Genomic DNA, 17,635 nt, shown 5'->3' on the forward strand with positions numbered 1-17,635 from the left:
AATTGAGATTAGCGTTACATTAGTTCGAGTTATCTTTGGCTGAAACTTTATGAGTCCAAGAGTTAGAGAATATGTGTGAGAAAGAAATACATCTCTCCTCATATTTCTCTTATGCCATATAGTGGCAATGTATACAAAGCATAGAATTACAATATATCTGACTACTGTGAACCGAAGCATTTTGCATTAGAAGAGGCAGCTCTTTTGTGCATATGGCATAATTCTGAGTGACGTGAAAGGCATGTCACATGATGATTATTAATACCTGAATTTTAAGTGCATGTCATAATTTTATCATAAAAAAAGTGTAAGTTTTGAACATATAGACAGATAGGAGGGAAATGGGAGAAGTTTTATTTAATATAACATTAAAAATAATCCATCTTTGTCACAATTAGAATCATATCTATATATCTATCTCTATCTATAATTGTAACCCATTATTGGTTTTATGGACCTTAAGTCCTCCAGGAATTGTCACAAATACAAAGGATGTGCTAAATTGTGCATGTGGATATCTAGTTTAACTAAAGGAGCTGTCAGGCAGCTCTCTAATGATTACGAGTCTGCAGAGTCTCCTGAGCACAAATTGTTCCAACGAGGGCCTGGAATAAATTATGTTCAGTAATTTGCCACTAGATCCACCTGGTTCAGATGGTAGCATACGACTAACTCTTTCTTGGCTAAATCTACCCACTTTTAGTTAAATCATGTTCCTTTTGGGATTTTGCCATAAAAAATGTTGAAAACATGCAGATCTGGAGATATGAAGAATATTTTTGTACTACTGGAGCTTCAGTTAGAATGTGAACTCCTTAGCCATGTAAATAATGCAAATGTCACTAAATTCTAGGCCCTTGGAGATTTTAAGACAACAGGGTATGCTTATCCCCACTCTCCCCAAGTAGTATTAAAAAAAATTCAATAATACATATAGTTTAAAAAAGTACATATTATTATACATTTTGTGACATGAAAAAATCCTCACATATAAAAAAATCACCCGGGGCTAAATCTTTCTCTCTCTTTCTTGAATAACTTTTTTCTGTTTCCTCATTCCCATGTTTGTCTATCTTTCGGTCTTTGTTGCAAACCCATTGACCATTCCCAAAGTTCTGATTTAGATGCTGTTCTCACCTTTTTTTTTTTTTTGAGGGCCCAGTCATGCCCATTTCAGATCTCCGAGCTCCATGTCTGTCTTTTTGACCCCTTTCTCTATATGCAAAATCTTAAGCCTCTCTCTCTCTTTCTTCTTCTGGCCAGTCTGTCTCTTTCAGTTCTGTTTCTCATATTCTACTTCATCATGACTAGCTCACTTTCTGAAGTTTGCTCTTTTCTATAAACTTTTGCCTTGGTTTTAGTTTCTCTACTTCACTCCATTTCCACTCATATCTTCTCCCACAATCTCTGCCTCCTTCTTCAAGGCTATTTTCTCTATTATCTGAGCCTCTTCTTACCTACAGCTCAGTGAGACTCAAGACCAAACCCCCTGCTTAACCACAATATTCCTGACCTTGATATATGTTATTGTTGACCCTTCACTTTACCTTTCTTTTGGACTCCCAAAATTCATGCCATTACTAACGAGAGGAATTATGAAATCAGCCTAAGGACTAGAGGAAGATGCAAAGTCCCCTGATTTGATACAATTCCACACACTTTTTTTATATCTATATGAAAAAACAACCATACATGCCACATATGGAAGGACACACTTCACATTTCCTTCAAGAATTACTAAGAATAATATTAACAAGAGGAACATACATCACACGTTATAATAATATGAATGAAGTACTATGATAAACTGTTAATCTTTACTTAGTACATTACAAATTTCATATGGAGATAACAATACCCTACATATTGTGACAAAGTTCCTCCTCTACCTTGATGGGTCCTGCACTTTTTGGCGGATCTGCTCACCTCAGAGATTCACGGCAGCCTCAGTTTTGCCACATCTGCTAGAGGCTGAAATCTGCTGTTCACTCAGCTAACCTCATCACTGGCCAGCATGGGGGAAATGGAGAACAATCTCCGCAGTCTCTGTTGTCCCACCTAGTGGGTCGGGGACAGGCCAGATCCCTTTCCAAATTAGACCTTCCCTTCTGGTGTTTCTCACAGACCAGGTCAACTCCTCCTGTGTCTGATCAGGAGTTGGGGAGATGGAGGGAACCCGGGCCTGCCCTTTACACTGGGTTCCAGCCCAGGGCCCTGTGGATAGCAGCTGTCTACAATGTCTCCTGTATCAGCTGTGTGACAGCTACAACTCCTTGGCTACTTTCCCATGGCCTCCTCCCAGTACCTTTATCCTCACTGCAGGATGTTCCTCCTGACGCCTGATCATGCCTGTACTCCTCAGTCCTCCAGCAGCACGCCTTCTCACTCCCTGTTCCTTGCACGCCCTCCACTAACTGATGGGAGGTCCTTTTTAAACCGTGTCCTGATTAGTCTGCCTGCCATAATTGATTCTAGTATGTTCTTAATTGGCTCCAGGTGTCTTAATTAGCTTGCCTGTCTTAATTGGTTCTAGCAGGTTCCTGATTGCTCTAGCGCAGCCCCTGCTCTGGTCACTCAGTGAACAGAAAACTATTCATCCAGTGGCCAGTATATTTGCTTTCTACCAGACTCCTGTACCTCACTGGTCTGGGTCTGTCACAATATATAAAGAGTAATATTGTACTTAGACTCAGGGCCGGCTCCAGGCACCAACCCACCAAGCTTGTGCTTGAGGCGGCACCTGGAGGGGGGCGGCGTGGTGCAGCGGCTCCGGCCGCCGGGGAGAGTGGAGCCACAGTGGGCTCGCCACCCTCCTCCCGGTGCTCTGGCCGCCGGGGAGAGTGGAGCCGCGGCCGGGCTCACCGCCCTCCCCCCGGCCGGGCTCTCCGCCCTCCTCTCGGCGCTCTGGCCGCCGGGGAGAGCGGAGCCCCAGCCGGGCTCTCCGCCCTTCCCCCGGCGCTCCGGCCGGTCGGGGAGAGCGGCCCGCGGCCGGGCTCGGCGCCCTCCCCTGCCGCGCGGGGGAGGGTCGGGGCGGCGGGAGGCTTTTTTGCCTCAGGCGGCAAAAAAGCCAGAGCCGGCCCTGCTTAGACTAATATATACGTAAGTTAATTATGCACTACATAGCTGATTTAGTTGCATTTACCTAAGGATGTGTTCTAATCTTGTTACAGATTAATGTCTTTAGCCATTTACTCTCATTGATCATTGTCACTTGTGACACTGTAGTTGCTGGCTAAATTGTTTTGTAACATCTAGCTTTAAAAATACAAAACAAAAAAACAAAAGCAAAAAATCCAAAAAACCCAACCCTGCACAATACAAAAGGACTTTGCAAGTTTCAAACTTTCTATCAGCTAAATTAAAGTTAAATGTAAAAAACAATAGGAAAGCTTAGGTCTAATTTTCTGTACTTCTATCCACAACATCTCTCTACATTTAATTTAATGCAATTAACTGTCTCAATCATTAAATGTAATATAAATAACCTCAGAACAATTCTATAAATTGTATTTTCAAAATTCTTTACAAGTTAAAGACAAGGATTTAGGAGTATGCTGCATGTTTTTCCAACAGTTCTACTCATAGTGTTTACTGATTATGGGAAACAACTCACCTTCTTGTCTTTGCCTGTGGAATGTGAGAATGATTTTATATGACAGAAATGAGCAATCAGTGATAAAAATTGCATACATTACTCTTAAACCTGAAAAGAAGAGAGACTTCCTTTTTTTGCTCAAACTGCTCACCAATATATTAATCTACTTGTAGAAAGTTAAATAAAAACAATAATAAGCAAATATTGATCATTTATTTAGAATACCAAGGGAAAAATTGGGGTTAGGGAGAGTTTTTTAAACTAATTCAGGATTGAGTTCATGAAATAGAAAATTTCCTAAAATTTAGCATCTCAAAATTAAGGTAAACGTGGTACATAAGTTTCAGTGTGGTGCACTGTATCACTTTCTTCTTGTCTGTTAAACCACTACAAAACAATTTTCAATGCACTGAAGCATCAAAATGTGAAGGGATGTTGACTTGTTCTTTATGTACATCATTTCTGGTTATAGGTTTCAGAGGGGGAGCCGTGTTAGTCTGTATCAGCAAAAACAACAAGGAGTCCTTAGAATCATAGAATATCAGAGTTGGAAGGGACCTCAAGAGGTCATCTAGTCCAACCCTTGTGGCACCTTAGAGACTAACAAATTTATTTGGGCATAAATGCATCTGATGAAGTGGGTTTTAGCCCACGAAAGTTTATGCCCAAATAAATTTGTTAGTCTCTAAGGTGCCACAAGGACTCCTCGTTGTTTTTACTTCTGGTTATGAAATCTTTTTCCCCCATTGGGAAAAATGGTTAGGTATAACTGGTCATTTGTATGACTAGTATTCATAAAATTGTGGTTCTTCTGTATATTTATATGCACATGCATGCGCGCATACACACACACACTCATATATGTATCTCTTATGTTATTCAATCCACTTCAGTGCTAACATGAAGGGAAACAACAGGCATTATAGACACACACTGGTCCGGTTAGCCCTCACAGTACAAACCTAAAATACTTTTCAGGTAATTGCAATGTGTACCTGATAGCACACAATATGCAAGTACACACAGTACTTTGGGATAGTGGGGAGAGTATAGAGGTTTATGTAGGACCAATGGTATGTAACTAAAAGGTGGAAAAAATTGGCAGATTTTGTGGAAGAATATCCTGCCGGCAAGAAAAATAAGCAATGGAAATTGTAGAAGTCCAACTGGTTGGTATTGTTTTGTATAATAAACTGCACAAAACACTAGAAAATGTGCTGTGGGGAATCATCCTGTTTTGCAAAAAGATGGACTGACAGTCTAAAAGGTCTTTACCATCCCTATCTGCTATAATGATCTGCAGTTCCATATGTAAAAAGTAAAGCTGATTAAAAAATGCCAATTTTTTTGTGTGGCAAATTTTGAAAAAAAAAATCCCCAGAATTTACTACATTTTTTGGGTTTCCAAAAAACAACACCACTTTTTTGGGTGGGGGTGTATTAAAGAGCCTTTATAGTTCATTTCTTTTTGTTTAACAAAACCTAACATATTTATATTAAAAAAAATAACCAAAAACTAATAATGTCTACCAAAGGAATTCAGTTTTCAGCTTCTGTTCTTTTCTTGTTGGGATTTTTTTTTTTTTTGCTTTGGTCAAAAAAGCTATTTTTTGTGGGGAAAAATGTACATTGATTAGCTGTAGTGAAAAAGCCAAAGTGGAGTAAGGACAATTCAACAAAACAAACAAGTGAAATTTGTTAAATAAGTTAGTCATTTTAATGGTCAAATTAAACAAGCCAGTTAAAGATCAGACTAACGCTAACTGTGTATTTGAGGCAATCATTTCAAGGCTCTACCCTACCACAGGATCTGTATGAATGGACTCTTGCACCACGTCAGAGCCCCACCACCATCAACAAGACTCTGTATGGGTGCAAGGGTTCATGAAGATTAGGCTGCAGGATTGAGGTCTAGCATATGATTTACCCATTACAAATATGGCACTTTTTATAAAAAAATCACATTTGTTCATAGATGAACTTTTCTTTTTCTAATTTAGCTTTCTTTTTTTAAAAAAATCGGAAGTGCGTTGTATCAGAGGGATGATGTTGTTTATTTTGTAGTGTTATCTTCTTTCTGATACAGAAATAATGCAAAATATCATAGCATTTTATTAGCAACCGGTACACATTTTGGCCCTGATTCAGCAAGCACTAAAGCACATGTTTATGTTCATCCCAATTCAGAAAAGCACTTAAGACCTGGCTTTAAATTAAGCATGTGCATGAATCTCACATTCATCAATGGGATTTAAGGTCACACTTAATGTTAAGAATGTGCTTAAATCCCATTGACATCAATGGGATTTCAGCACACGTTTAAATACTTTGCTGAATTAGGATAAACCCACACCCAAGTTTAAGTGCTTTGTTGAACTGGGATGAATTTAAGCACATACTTCAGTGCTTTGCTGAATTGTTTAATTGGTACAGAAGTTATCCACTACCCGTAACAAGAGTCCCTTTGATCACCATAAGAAACAGTCTTTTCAGCCTCCTAGTTATTTTGTAGATTAATTGATGCATAGATTCTCAGGCCAGAAGACACCATTTGTGATAATCTGGCATGACTGCCTGTGTAACACAGGCCACAGAATTTTTTAAAAATAATTCCTAGAGCCTATCTTTTAGAAAAACATCCAATCTTGATATAAAATTTGCCAGTGATGGAGAATCAACCCCAGCCCTTGGTAAATTGTTCCAGTGGTTCATTACCCTCACTGTTAAATATTTACACCTTATTTCCAAACTGAACTTGTCTATCTTCAACTTCTAGCCATTGGATTGTGTCAGACCTTTCTCTGCTAAACTCAAGAGACCATTATCAAATCTTTGTTCCCTATGTAGATACTTATAGACTCTAATTAAGTCACCCTTTAACTTCCCTTTGTTAAACTAAAAAGATTAAGCTCCTGGAATCTACCACTACAAGGCAGGCTTTCTAATCCTTTAATCATTCTCATGGCTCTTCTCTGAAACCTCTCCAATTTATCAACATCCTTCTTGAATTATGAACACCAAAATTGGACACAGTATTTCAGCATCAGTCACACTAGTATCAAATATAAAGGCAAGAAAACCTCTCTAACTCCTGCACAAAATTCTCCTATGAATTCACAGATTGCATTAGCCCTTTAGGAGACAGCATTGCACAGCGAGATCATGTTCAGCTGATTATTCTCCACCCCCCCAAATCTTTTTCAGACACTTCTTCCCATGATAGAGTCTTCCATTGCCTAATAAGAATTGCCTAGTCTTTATTTGTTCCTAAATGTATACATTTACACTTAGCTATGTTAGAGTGCAAACTGTTTGTTTACGCCCAGCTTACCAACTGATCCAGATCGCTCTCAGTCAGTGACCTGTCCTCTTCATTGTTTGCCACTCCCCCAATTTGTGTGTGAATTGCAAACTTTCAGTGATGATTTTATGCTTTCTTCCAAGTCATTGATAAAAATATTAAACAGTGTAGACCAAGAACTGATCCCTTCTGGCCACATTAGAAACACTCCCGCTCAATGAAATTCCGTTTATAGTTACATGTTGAGATCTTTCAGTTACCCAGCTTTTAATCCATTTAATGTATGCCATGTTAATTTTATATAGTTCTACTTTTTTAATCAAAATGTTATGAAGTATCAAATCAAAAACCCTACAGATGGCTAAGTATATTACATTAACACTATTACCTTTATCAACCAAACTTGTAATATGGAATACAACTGTTTGACAGAATCTATTTTCCATGAACCCATGTCAAGACAAACCTAAAAATAATACTGTACCTTATAATACTGAATATTATAAATGATAATATAGTATTTTGTAGTACTTTGATAATATAGTAGTTTGTAGAAATCAGTATAGTTTGAAAGAGGTAGGTGGAGTACAAGATTGAACAATACACTATGAGATCATTACTGTCAGCTAGACGACTATCATATTTAGACTTTGCTGTTATTGACTAAAATCTATATTAGCTCTTTGATTAAAAATTCAGTCTCTACATAAATGTCCCATAGATGTCAACAGGAAGTCTGCATATAGAATAAGAGTAAAATATGCCCCCAAGTTGTTTTAACTGAGATTTTCCTCCACTTCTGCCGAAAAGAATTAAGAAAATGCAATGGAAGAGGATGCTGACAACTTAGGGGATAGTGATGGGGAGCTAGAACCATAACTTCAAATTTATGATTATAAAAAGTAAGCAGTCATATTTTTTTTTAACTTGGCAGAATAAGAGGCTGTTAGTGACTTGCTAAAGCTGAGGGATATTAAATCATGACTGTGCAAATATCTATTTGATAGTGCATTTGGTTGGTAATATATTATGTATCGTAAACGCACACTTGTCTTTGCTGTGAATCTTTTCTAACTTCTGACAGTTTTGCAGGAATCACATACTGATTTCAGTTCATCAACAGTACTAATATGAATGAGGCTTCCACTCATTATGATGACTGTTTTTTTTTTTTTAACAGCATGTAATACTGAGTTGTTTCTCATGGAACGTGGAGAATATTTCCAGATATTTTTGAATCTTCTCACTGCCTTACTCATATATACTTCCAATGCAGACTTTTTTGTTGAAAACTATCCAAATTAGGATTTACTAGGATGATTAATAGTTGTTAAGAAATCAATATTGCATGTTGTGAAAATAGAACGGGGCTAAGGTGCTCTACTAACACAAGCACTGTTTTGGCATTAGGGCTGAGTATCTATTGGTATTAGCAAAGAAATCTTATTCACTTTGGTTGCAGTACTTGCATTGCCATTTGCACGTGGACCAATAGTTCTACATCTGGAGATAAAGTCACAAATTTACCAATCTTCTGCACCTGCCTTTATACTGGTGCTAAGTGTGTTTACAATGCCACCAAATCAGAACCTAATAAACATTTTTGCACTGTCACAAGGTTCCATTTGGACCTCAATATACCCTGTGTGAAAGGAAGGTAGATGGCCCTGCATTTCAATTAAATGCAATTATATACAATAGTTGCCACTGTGCTAAGGGTGCTTTTGGAAATCCCACTGTAAGAGTCTAGCACAAATCTTAGCACCATTTCCTACAGTAGCATTATATACATAAATGCAAAATAAAATAACGGTGTATGAGCAGCTACAACTGAAGTAAGTTGGAGCTACACAAATGCATTCTGGGGCATACATTGAATTTATTCTTGTTTAGGCTCCTGTCATTTATGTTACTCTAAGAAAGCCCTATTTGTTTACTTACCCGCTTCTACAACTTCAGATTGTTTGCATAATAAATATAAGATATCAGTGAATGCAAAATTCCCTTTGATGATCCAACAAAACTGGATATTGCTGAAGGATACTCATTCGAGAATCAATTGTTATTTGAGATGGGTATGGTGATCCTTGTTCCAAACAGGGCTGTCACCAGGAGTTCTTAGTGTTCCCACTGCTACACACCTTGAGGAAGCAGAAACGTCTACTCCAAGAGTTGAAAGATCTTGAGTCAGACCCCCAAAATCATGAGATTTTTGGTTTTTTAAAAGATGATGATGTGTTTCTGATCTGTCTTCTGATTTCTGAACTCCCCTTGCTCATCCCCAGCATGTGTGGGGTAGTTACAGTGTTGCCAATTTTCCCAAATTTACAGAATAAGGTGATTTTGGCCCTCGCTCAGGAGTTCTTGGTAGAAGACCTGAGTGAGATCAAATTACAAAAATCTGTATGAAGTGCTGCCTAATGGTGTGGGGCTTCCAGCTTCCTCAAAGTCCCAAAATGCCAACTAATTAATTCAATGACACCCCACCAGTCTTACATCTGCCCATCCCACAACCCCATATCAATTAATGATAACCCCCCGCCCATATCAATACTGTGCCCCTTCAGATCCCCATCAATTAATTTGTGTGTCCCCAGCCCCACATCAATTCTGCACCCCCTGCCCACCCCCACCCATCTGTTCCTTGCCGCCACCACACACCTCCGCTCCTTTCGAGCTCCAGGAGCTCTTTAGGCCAAGTCTATACTATAAACTTACATCAGTATAACTATGTCACTTGGGGAGTGTAAAATACACACCCCTGAGCAACGCAGTTATACCAACCTAACCCTTGGTGTAGACAGCGTATGTCAACAGGAGAACCCCCCCACCCCAGTCAACATAGTTAATCCACTTCCATGAGAGGCGGTAGCTATGCCAACAGGAGAAGCTCTCCCATTGCCGTAGCAGTATTTTCATTATCTCCAGCCCCAGCCCTGGAGGAGGCCCTTTCCAGGGGCTCTTCAACCCCCAGCCCCAAGCCTGGGGCAGAGAAACTCCAGAAGTGGCCCCTTCTACTCCTTCCCAGGCCTGATGTTGAAGGATTAAAGGAGGAAAGAGGAGGAGCTGACCCACTTTTCACAAGAGGGAAGGGAGGAGAAGGGTGCAGAGCCACCCTGAGCTGCTGGGATCTTTTCTGCTGTCTCCTGTGAAAATAGTATGCATTCAGTGTTCGGGCACAAAAAGAGAGAAAGCCAAGACAGCGCAGCATTCAGGCTTGTTTTCTTCCTCCACGTGTGCTATTCTCTCTCATCAAGCATTTCCTGAAAGTAGAGTTCTAAGTTCCTATACATAATCACACTATATCACCCTTAATTGGGAAGCTGTTTATCTTAACATCCCTTTTGTCACATTTATATGAGATAGCAAAATTAAACATGAATAGCATAACCTGCTTACATACTTAACATTCTCTTCTGTCCCTGTGATGGGGTGGATAAAGACCACACCAGGGTGGAAGGGGCTAAGGAGCTGCTTTGGGTGGAGTAGCCCTGCTCCGCATTAGTGGGGAGCCATAGGAAGGGAGCCGGCTGTTGAGCTTCTGAGCTCCTGGGAAGATGCCTGGTAGCTAGCAGAGCCTCTGCTCTCACAGAAACGGAACACAGATCCCCTGTGCTAAAAAGGGGAAGAGACTATATCCTATAACTTGTGTTGGCAACCCAGCAAATTTGAGAGCAGATTGTGGATCATCCAGGGCTCCTCTGAAGAAAGACAAGCCAAATATCCTGGGTCACTTATCAGGGAAGCTGCTGCATTATCCAAATAATGGGTAACTGTGCCACCTGGATTGACATTCGTTTAAACCAGTGAAGATGTGGGAAAAGTCAGACTTAGCAGTGCCTGTACTAAGAATGAACCTTTCAGAACAACCCATACCACCTACTGGTGATCCAAGAAACCTAGGGACCAAATCCTACTTTCAATAAAGTCAATGGCGATCTTCCCCCACCCCCTTTTTGACTCTCATGGAGCAGAAACAGGCCAAAATATGGAAGAGATGGTGCAAAGTACTTCCAGAATGGAAGATTCTATGAATTCACATATATGGGATTGAACCAAAAAGATTCTCTTTATTTGAGAACTACCCTGATGATCTGATAGCAGAACTGGAGGGTAAAGGAGAGGGGCAAAAGCAGCATACTTAAAGAAGTACTAATGAACCCCGCCCCACCCCCACTGTTCTTCAGCATGATTTTGAATGTGTGAATATTAACTGACAAGGTGACTAAGAGGTGGTGTTAATGCTTAGTCTTCTTTTATATTTTATAGGGCCTTTATAGTGACACTCCTAATTTAGTACTGCAGCTGCTCATAAACCATTAAGAACAACATGATTTTCTCCTCTATACATAGGTGGGTGGAAGATTCTGAAAAATAACTCTAGTTTGAATGTGTAAGTAAATTTATGTAAATTGTTGTCAGTCACCTATGTATTCATTTTACTAGCAAAATTATATCATAAATGATCTCTAGTCAGTGATTCTTCATTCTGAGACATGCATGCACACATTTATTCAGAGCAGAAAAAAAGATCATTTAAGGCTAAGCATGACTTTCTTACCACGCCAATAGAAAAGTAATTATTGATGATACTATAAGGCACTGGATCTCCTTTCTCATCTTTATCGTTGGGTATGACTTCAAATTTCCATCTGTCCAGCAAGATCTCTGTGCTGTTCTCAATGTCTTTCAAGATCTTCATCAGATTCTCACCTTCATATCCTAGCAAAGGGTGAACACGATGATTTTTAATAAATGTGACAAATTCTGCTGATGTTACCCCACTCCTAACTCCAGTAGTTAGGAAAATTTTATCTGCACATATAAAATCTGAAACACAGAATGATATTTTGCTCCATTAGCAATCTTCCAGTAACTATAATTAAGGGAAATGTAAATACAGTGCTAACTTCTGCACTCAGCCATATCAATATAAACTTAAAATAACTCCACTGATTTCAATAGACTTTGGATTTACACTCAGTGTAACTGTGAGCAGATTTGACCTACTAACTTGAATTTTCCAGCAGTTGCCTGATTGTATTCAGACAACACCAAGCTAAACTTTGTAGCATGTTTATGCTATACAGTGAATGTTAACATGTAAAATACTTTCATTTCAAAATATACGTACAGAGGTTGAAAGAGCAGAGGCAGTGCCCTAAGAAAGTATGACAGTATGCTGAGGAGTTAAAAGGTGTCACTAAAACTTCTTTTCGTGTGTCTCTCTCTTTTGTCAACGTTTCCAAAGAGATTTGTGGTAACACAACCAAATGCCTGGAAGCCATTCCAAACTGAGAAGGATAGTGATCAGCAGATTAACTGGTTTTCCATATTTTGATAACTTCTGGATGAACTTTCCAGACTGAAGAGTCTCTTCGCTGTTGGTATGCTCAGCTTTTGACAGCAGCAATACAAGTCCCTGTGTGTTTTCTAAATAGAAATGTGTTTTTTTCTAAACAGAAATTATAGCAGTGATTTTTTACGAACATAGGCTTACTTAGCATAGCCCTGATAAATTGTGGTGTTAGTATAATAAATGAAGAATGGTGTATTCACTTTTATTCTATGCATCATCCTTTCTCTTCCCAATGTGCACATACCTTAGGCCTGATCCTGTGGTGGGATATAGAAGTCTACTCCTATGAGCAGACCACTTGCCTGGCACTTCTGGTAACTAAATAGGCCCTCCACTACACCCTGCACAACAGGAAAAGGGAACTTCATTGACCAACTTCATATGCTTTTCAGACAAAATGGTTGTGCAGCAGCAACCCCCTAGATCTATGGATTTACTTCTTCTCCAAAGCAAGATTAAGTGCATGTAGACAAGAGTATGTGCATGCTGGGTCACCACCAGTGTCAGTGGTAAAAACATATATCCACACCAAGCAATGGGTCTACTTGATGTTAAAGTTATGGTAGAGGGTGACCAGTATCAACAATTATTTTTAGCTCTGCAAATACATCAGATCTGAGATCCTTTTTAGTTTTAAAACCAAGTAGGTGTGAATGTTTTGAACCAATCTGCAGATAGTAGTTGTCATGAACATAGGCAATCACATCCGTTGATTGGTACAAAGTCCTGCAGTTGCAGTGAGTGTGTCCAAAGCCATTCAAACCCCTGCTAGACTCTTTCAGTTGTGATCTATACTGGTATGTAGTGGCATGGAATATTTTTACTGTTAATTTGGAAGTAATAAAGCTAGATATTGCCAACTTCCACATACAGCAGCATATGATTCTCTGAGTTCCATAGTTACTTGTTTCATTATTTATACTCCATGCCAGGAGTCTGTATCTTTGAGAAGGGAAAATCACTCACTGGTAATTTAGTTTGCAGAAGTCTCCTCTTTTCTCCCATCCTATAGATGGTTCAGAAAATCAGTGTTATGGTGCTGTTTACCAGGAAGCCAGCAGGCAAAGAATAGTGAAAGACTGAGAATATTTGAACACTGACTCTTCCCACCATCTGATCAGTAAACTTCAAGCTGATATCTCTCTGTCCAGATGGGATAACTCAGAACAAAGGGGAAAGAGAGAAGGTTGCTGGATAGGAGAAGAGGAGGGAACCTGACAAATTGAATTACAAGTGAGTAATTTTCCATTGTTATTTCTCCCCATCTTCTTCCATCTTGCAGAAGATTCCAGACAATCATCAGATATAGCACACAGATGCATCAGAGGAGGTTGGTTTGGGGAGCTTTACAAGCTAAGTTTGCCTCTGCTGTTAATGTCCTCCTAGTAGAAGGCACTCACACTCTGGTGATGGGTATTTAAGATAGACAGTATATGATGAAAGTGGAAGGCAAACACCATGTAATGGCCTTGCAGATTTCCACTGAAATTACGTTGGCCTTTTCAGCACAGGAGGAAGAAATATACCCTGAGTATAGTGGGCTTTCACAGTTGACCACAGTTGACAAGTCTCATTGAGCGCTAACATTTCTGAAAACTAGTTCCCATAAGAAGAGGGCTTTTAAAAAAATGGAAGCATCAGTATGGCATGAAAAATCCCACTTGACTCTGGAAGGCCAAGATAGCTGAAACCTGAACACAGAGAGGGGAATTTCAGGCACTGATGACCTCAGCTAAAAGAAACGGTGAGACTTTTTGAATAAAAAACTTGAAGGTGTGGTATGCCTGCATGCACAACAATTTTAAAAGACCATCAAGACCCATGATTAATGTTCCTGAACAAGGCTTGCAGGTACTAAAGTCAATACGCTTCCTTTCTCTATGAACTTGTTTCATTCATCCTCCAGGTCATAAAGTAGAGGAAGATGGAATTGAGGTAGGGGACTAGGCCCTGGAAGAGGAAATCAGGGGAGACGGAAAGGATCCACATGTGCACCATCACTAGATCCAGGGACTTGGAGGGCAGAATCTCCAAGGCCAGGTGGGAACAACCTGGATAGTGACTGCCGTATCCACGCTAAACTCTGATCTTGCATAACTTCCAGGGAATTTAAGGGAGTTTAGGAAGGAGATAAACTATTTTCACCTGTCCCACAGAAAGGATCCCAGTAAGAAGGTCTAAGGTCTAAGGCCATAATACTTGTCATGGGATCTGGAGACAGATCAAAACACTGAAAAAGATCCTTACAGATGGCAGAAAAAGAGAGGCTGCCTCTTAATTTAACTCCCTTTCCTCAAGGATAAGGGACCAGAAGTCTGAGCTGGAGTATCAACTCTCATTCCCTCTCACATTGGAGAAAAAAAATAGATGTGAGGACTGAAGCATGGGGCTGTACTCAATATTTTTGGGGGAAAGAGTGTCTGGAGCTCGTAAAGTGAAACCAACATCTGATTTTCCATACAGACAAAGTCATGAGCCATACAGGGCTCTGTCGCAAGCAGCACTGCAACATACCTCCCATGAGACAATGGGCAAGTTACCCCACACATCCATGCCTCATGCTCACCATTGACTCATTCATGTGGTCACAATGATCACAGGGACACAATAATCTATCTCAGGGTGATGTGTGAGAACTGACTCAATATTTGAAAAAAGTTCTCTATGATGCAAAGAGAGAAGGTGCTATATATATAATGAAAATATAGTAGAACAAATATTTGACCTACTAAGACCTTTGCCATAGTTCTCACAGAGAGGGTGCATCACAGATAAAAGCAGTTCTCACTCTCTTTCTCTCCCCTCCCCATCCCCATGCTCAGTGCTGATCTGGAAAAAATGATGGTTAGGCCTGAGGTCTACAGGTAAGGGATCTAGGGGTACATCTACATTACAGGGGGGAGTCGATTTAAGATACGCAGATTCAGCTACGTGAATAGCGTAGCTGAATTCGACGTATCGCAGCCGACTTACCCCGCTGTGAGGACGGTGGCAAAATCGACTTCTGCGGCTTTCTGTCGGCGGCGCTTACTCCCACCTCCGCTGGTGGAGTAAGAGCGCCGATTCGGGGATCGATTGTCGCGTCCTGTTGGGACGCAATAAATCGATCCCCGAGAGGTCGATTTCTACCCGCCGATTCAGGCGGGTAGTGTAGACCTAGCCTAAGAGGAGAGGTAAGTCCAACCTCTGTGCCCTGCAGAAAATCAGCAAGAGCAGAAAATCTAAGGGACAATCCATAGATCTCAAAAAACCTATAGAGGGAGTTTTGGCTATCTAATGAGAGCATCAGTAAGAATGGTCATAGAAGCTGAGAGAAACACTGTATTAGACATCTCCAACTCCAGCATGTTAACTTTAAGGATAGAAAATACAGGATATCAAACAGGGATGCTTTAAGAACAAAATGTCTGATATGTGGGATTCCATTCCTGAGACACAGCAGCATGAGGTATGCATACTCTCTCTAAATTTGTAGCAAAAAATTTGGCTGAAGGGGGCAGGGTAAGGTTCTTGAGAAGTCTAATAAAACTCTTTTTGTTTAAAATTGCACCTACAAGACAATCTCTCAGGTATTCTTCCTTACTGATACCTTAATGATGTTCGGCTTACTTATATAGGACCATTTATTGAGGAGTCCATTCCTTCTCCAGACCTCTGCACACTTGGTAAATGCACGCTCCATTTTGGGGAAAAAATTTTCATCAATATTTTAAATAATGTCATAGTTATTTTTACCTCTTTCCATTAGCAAAGGCAAACGATTTAAAAATATCTTCCATCGCAGAAATTAGGGAGAAGGTAAGCCTGACCTACCAGATTGTTCTGTCTAAGGATGGGGCAGCAGTCACTTACCATGCATTGAAAAGGCACCAGAGAGGAAGCTAAAAAGTCCCTGAAATGTCTGGATACTCAACAGACATTGTAACTCAGAAGGGAGCATTGTAGCAAGCAAGCTATTGAGATTTCTCCAAAGAGCCTTCTGATGGGGAGAGATACCACAGCAAAGGAATACACACACACAATTGAAGGGCAACCTCTCACCATGGAGTAGAAGAACTAAAATGAACTTCACCCAGTGACTGACAAGAGAACAGAAGTTCCAAATGAACCAACAGACAATACAACCTGCCTGAGCTAGAACAGAAAAACAGGAGGGAAAACAGCCTCTAAGGAGAGAAGGAGGAAGATGAGCCCCACCCAATGTCAGAGACCAACAGAAATTCCTATTAAACAAACAAAGAAAAAAAAGGATGGAGGAACCTTAGGCATTGCAATGTTCAGTGTCTGGAGCATCACAGGAACAACACTGTCATCCACAAAAACTGAGCCAGGCACGTAAGCTCCCTATAGAATGAATGGGGAGAAAAGGGCACCTTAGAATGTGAACTGCCAGCACACAAGGCGGGGAGCTGCCCAAGCTAGCAAATTTGAGATGCTGATGAGAGGAGTGTGTCCTAAGCCCTGCCCCCCTCTCTCAGAGATAGGCACCTAACTCCTGGCTTCAGGGAGGTGCCAATCTCTGCTAGCAATCCACAAACTACAGGAAGATAATTGTTACTCTGTCTAACTCACATGCAGGGCCTGACCTGGTATGTGTGCTCAGAGGACACCTAACTCCACATAAAACAGGTGGGAGAAGAAAGGGAAGGAAGGAGGACATCCTTTATAACCTTTAGCCTGTGGTTAGATATGGGAGACACCAGTTTATGTCCCCCCCTTTCCCTAATAAGGGATTTGAACAGGAATCTCCCACCTCTTAGGTAAGTGCTCTCACCACTAGACTACAGAGTCAATCTCACTCTCTCTCTGGCCCAATTAATATTTAATTGTTCAATTATTTAATTAAAATGGAACGACGTCAATGGGAGAGATTGAGGGAGACCCACATCAGAATGTCCTATAGCCCAGTGCTTCAGGCACTCACCTGAGAAGTGTGAGCCCCATGTTTAAATCCCTTCTCTTCGTCAGGCAGAGGAAGGACTGGGAGTCTCTTACATCCTAGGTGAAGATCCCTATCTGCTGGGCTAAAGATTATTAGGGAGTTTCCACCCCCCAGCTATGTTTTGTGGAATTAGGTGGCCTCTGCACATGCATACTGTATCAGGCCCAGCATGCAAGTTAGGCAGAGGAGCACCTGTCTTCCCTTGGTTTGTGGATCACTCTGGGACTTAGGCAGGAGACAGGCATCCAGACTCCTAGAATGAGGCAGCAGTGTGCATGCCTAGAGGCAGGAACATAGGTGTCAGGGAACTTTTATTGCAAAAACTTAGGCATTGAGTGAATTTAGGCACCTACACAGTTAGGTGGCAGCCAAGCAGGAGTTTTATGGATGCCAGTTGTGCCTTAAAATATGGGCTTAGGCGTCTACCTCTTGGGGTTA

General features: G+C 40.6%; 1 protein-coding gene across 6 annotated transcripts in view; it reads right to left on the reverse strand.

Moving 5' to 3' along the window:
* Window positions 1–17,635, reverse strand: part of DGKB (diacylglycerol kinase beta) — a 525,201-nt gene that overhangs the window by 255,734 nt on the left and 251,832 nt on the right. For all 6 annotated transcript variants that reach the window (XM_065583181.1, XM_065583182.1, XM_042856642.2 and 3 more), the window contains one exon: window positions 11,458–11,618. In XM_065583181.1, coding sequence (XP_065439253.1) covers window positions 11,458–11,618 — 161 coding nt within the window. The remainder of the gene's footprint in view (window positions 1–11,457; window positions 11,619–17,635) is intronic.

Source organism: Chrysemys picta, chromosome 2, assembly GCF_011386835.1.
Source record: "Chrysemys picta bellii isolate R12L10 chromosome 2, ASM1138683v2, whole genome shotgun sequence".
Lineage (NCBI taxonomy): Eukaryota > Metazoa > Chordata > Testudines > Emydidae > Chrysemys > Chrysemys picta.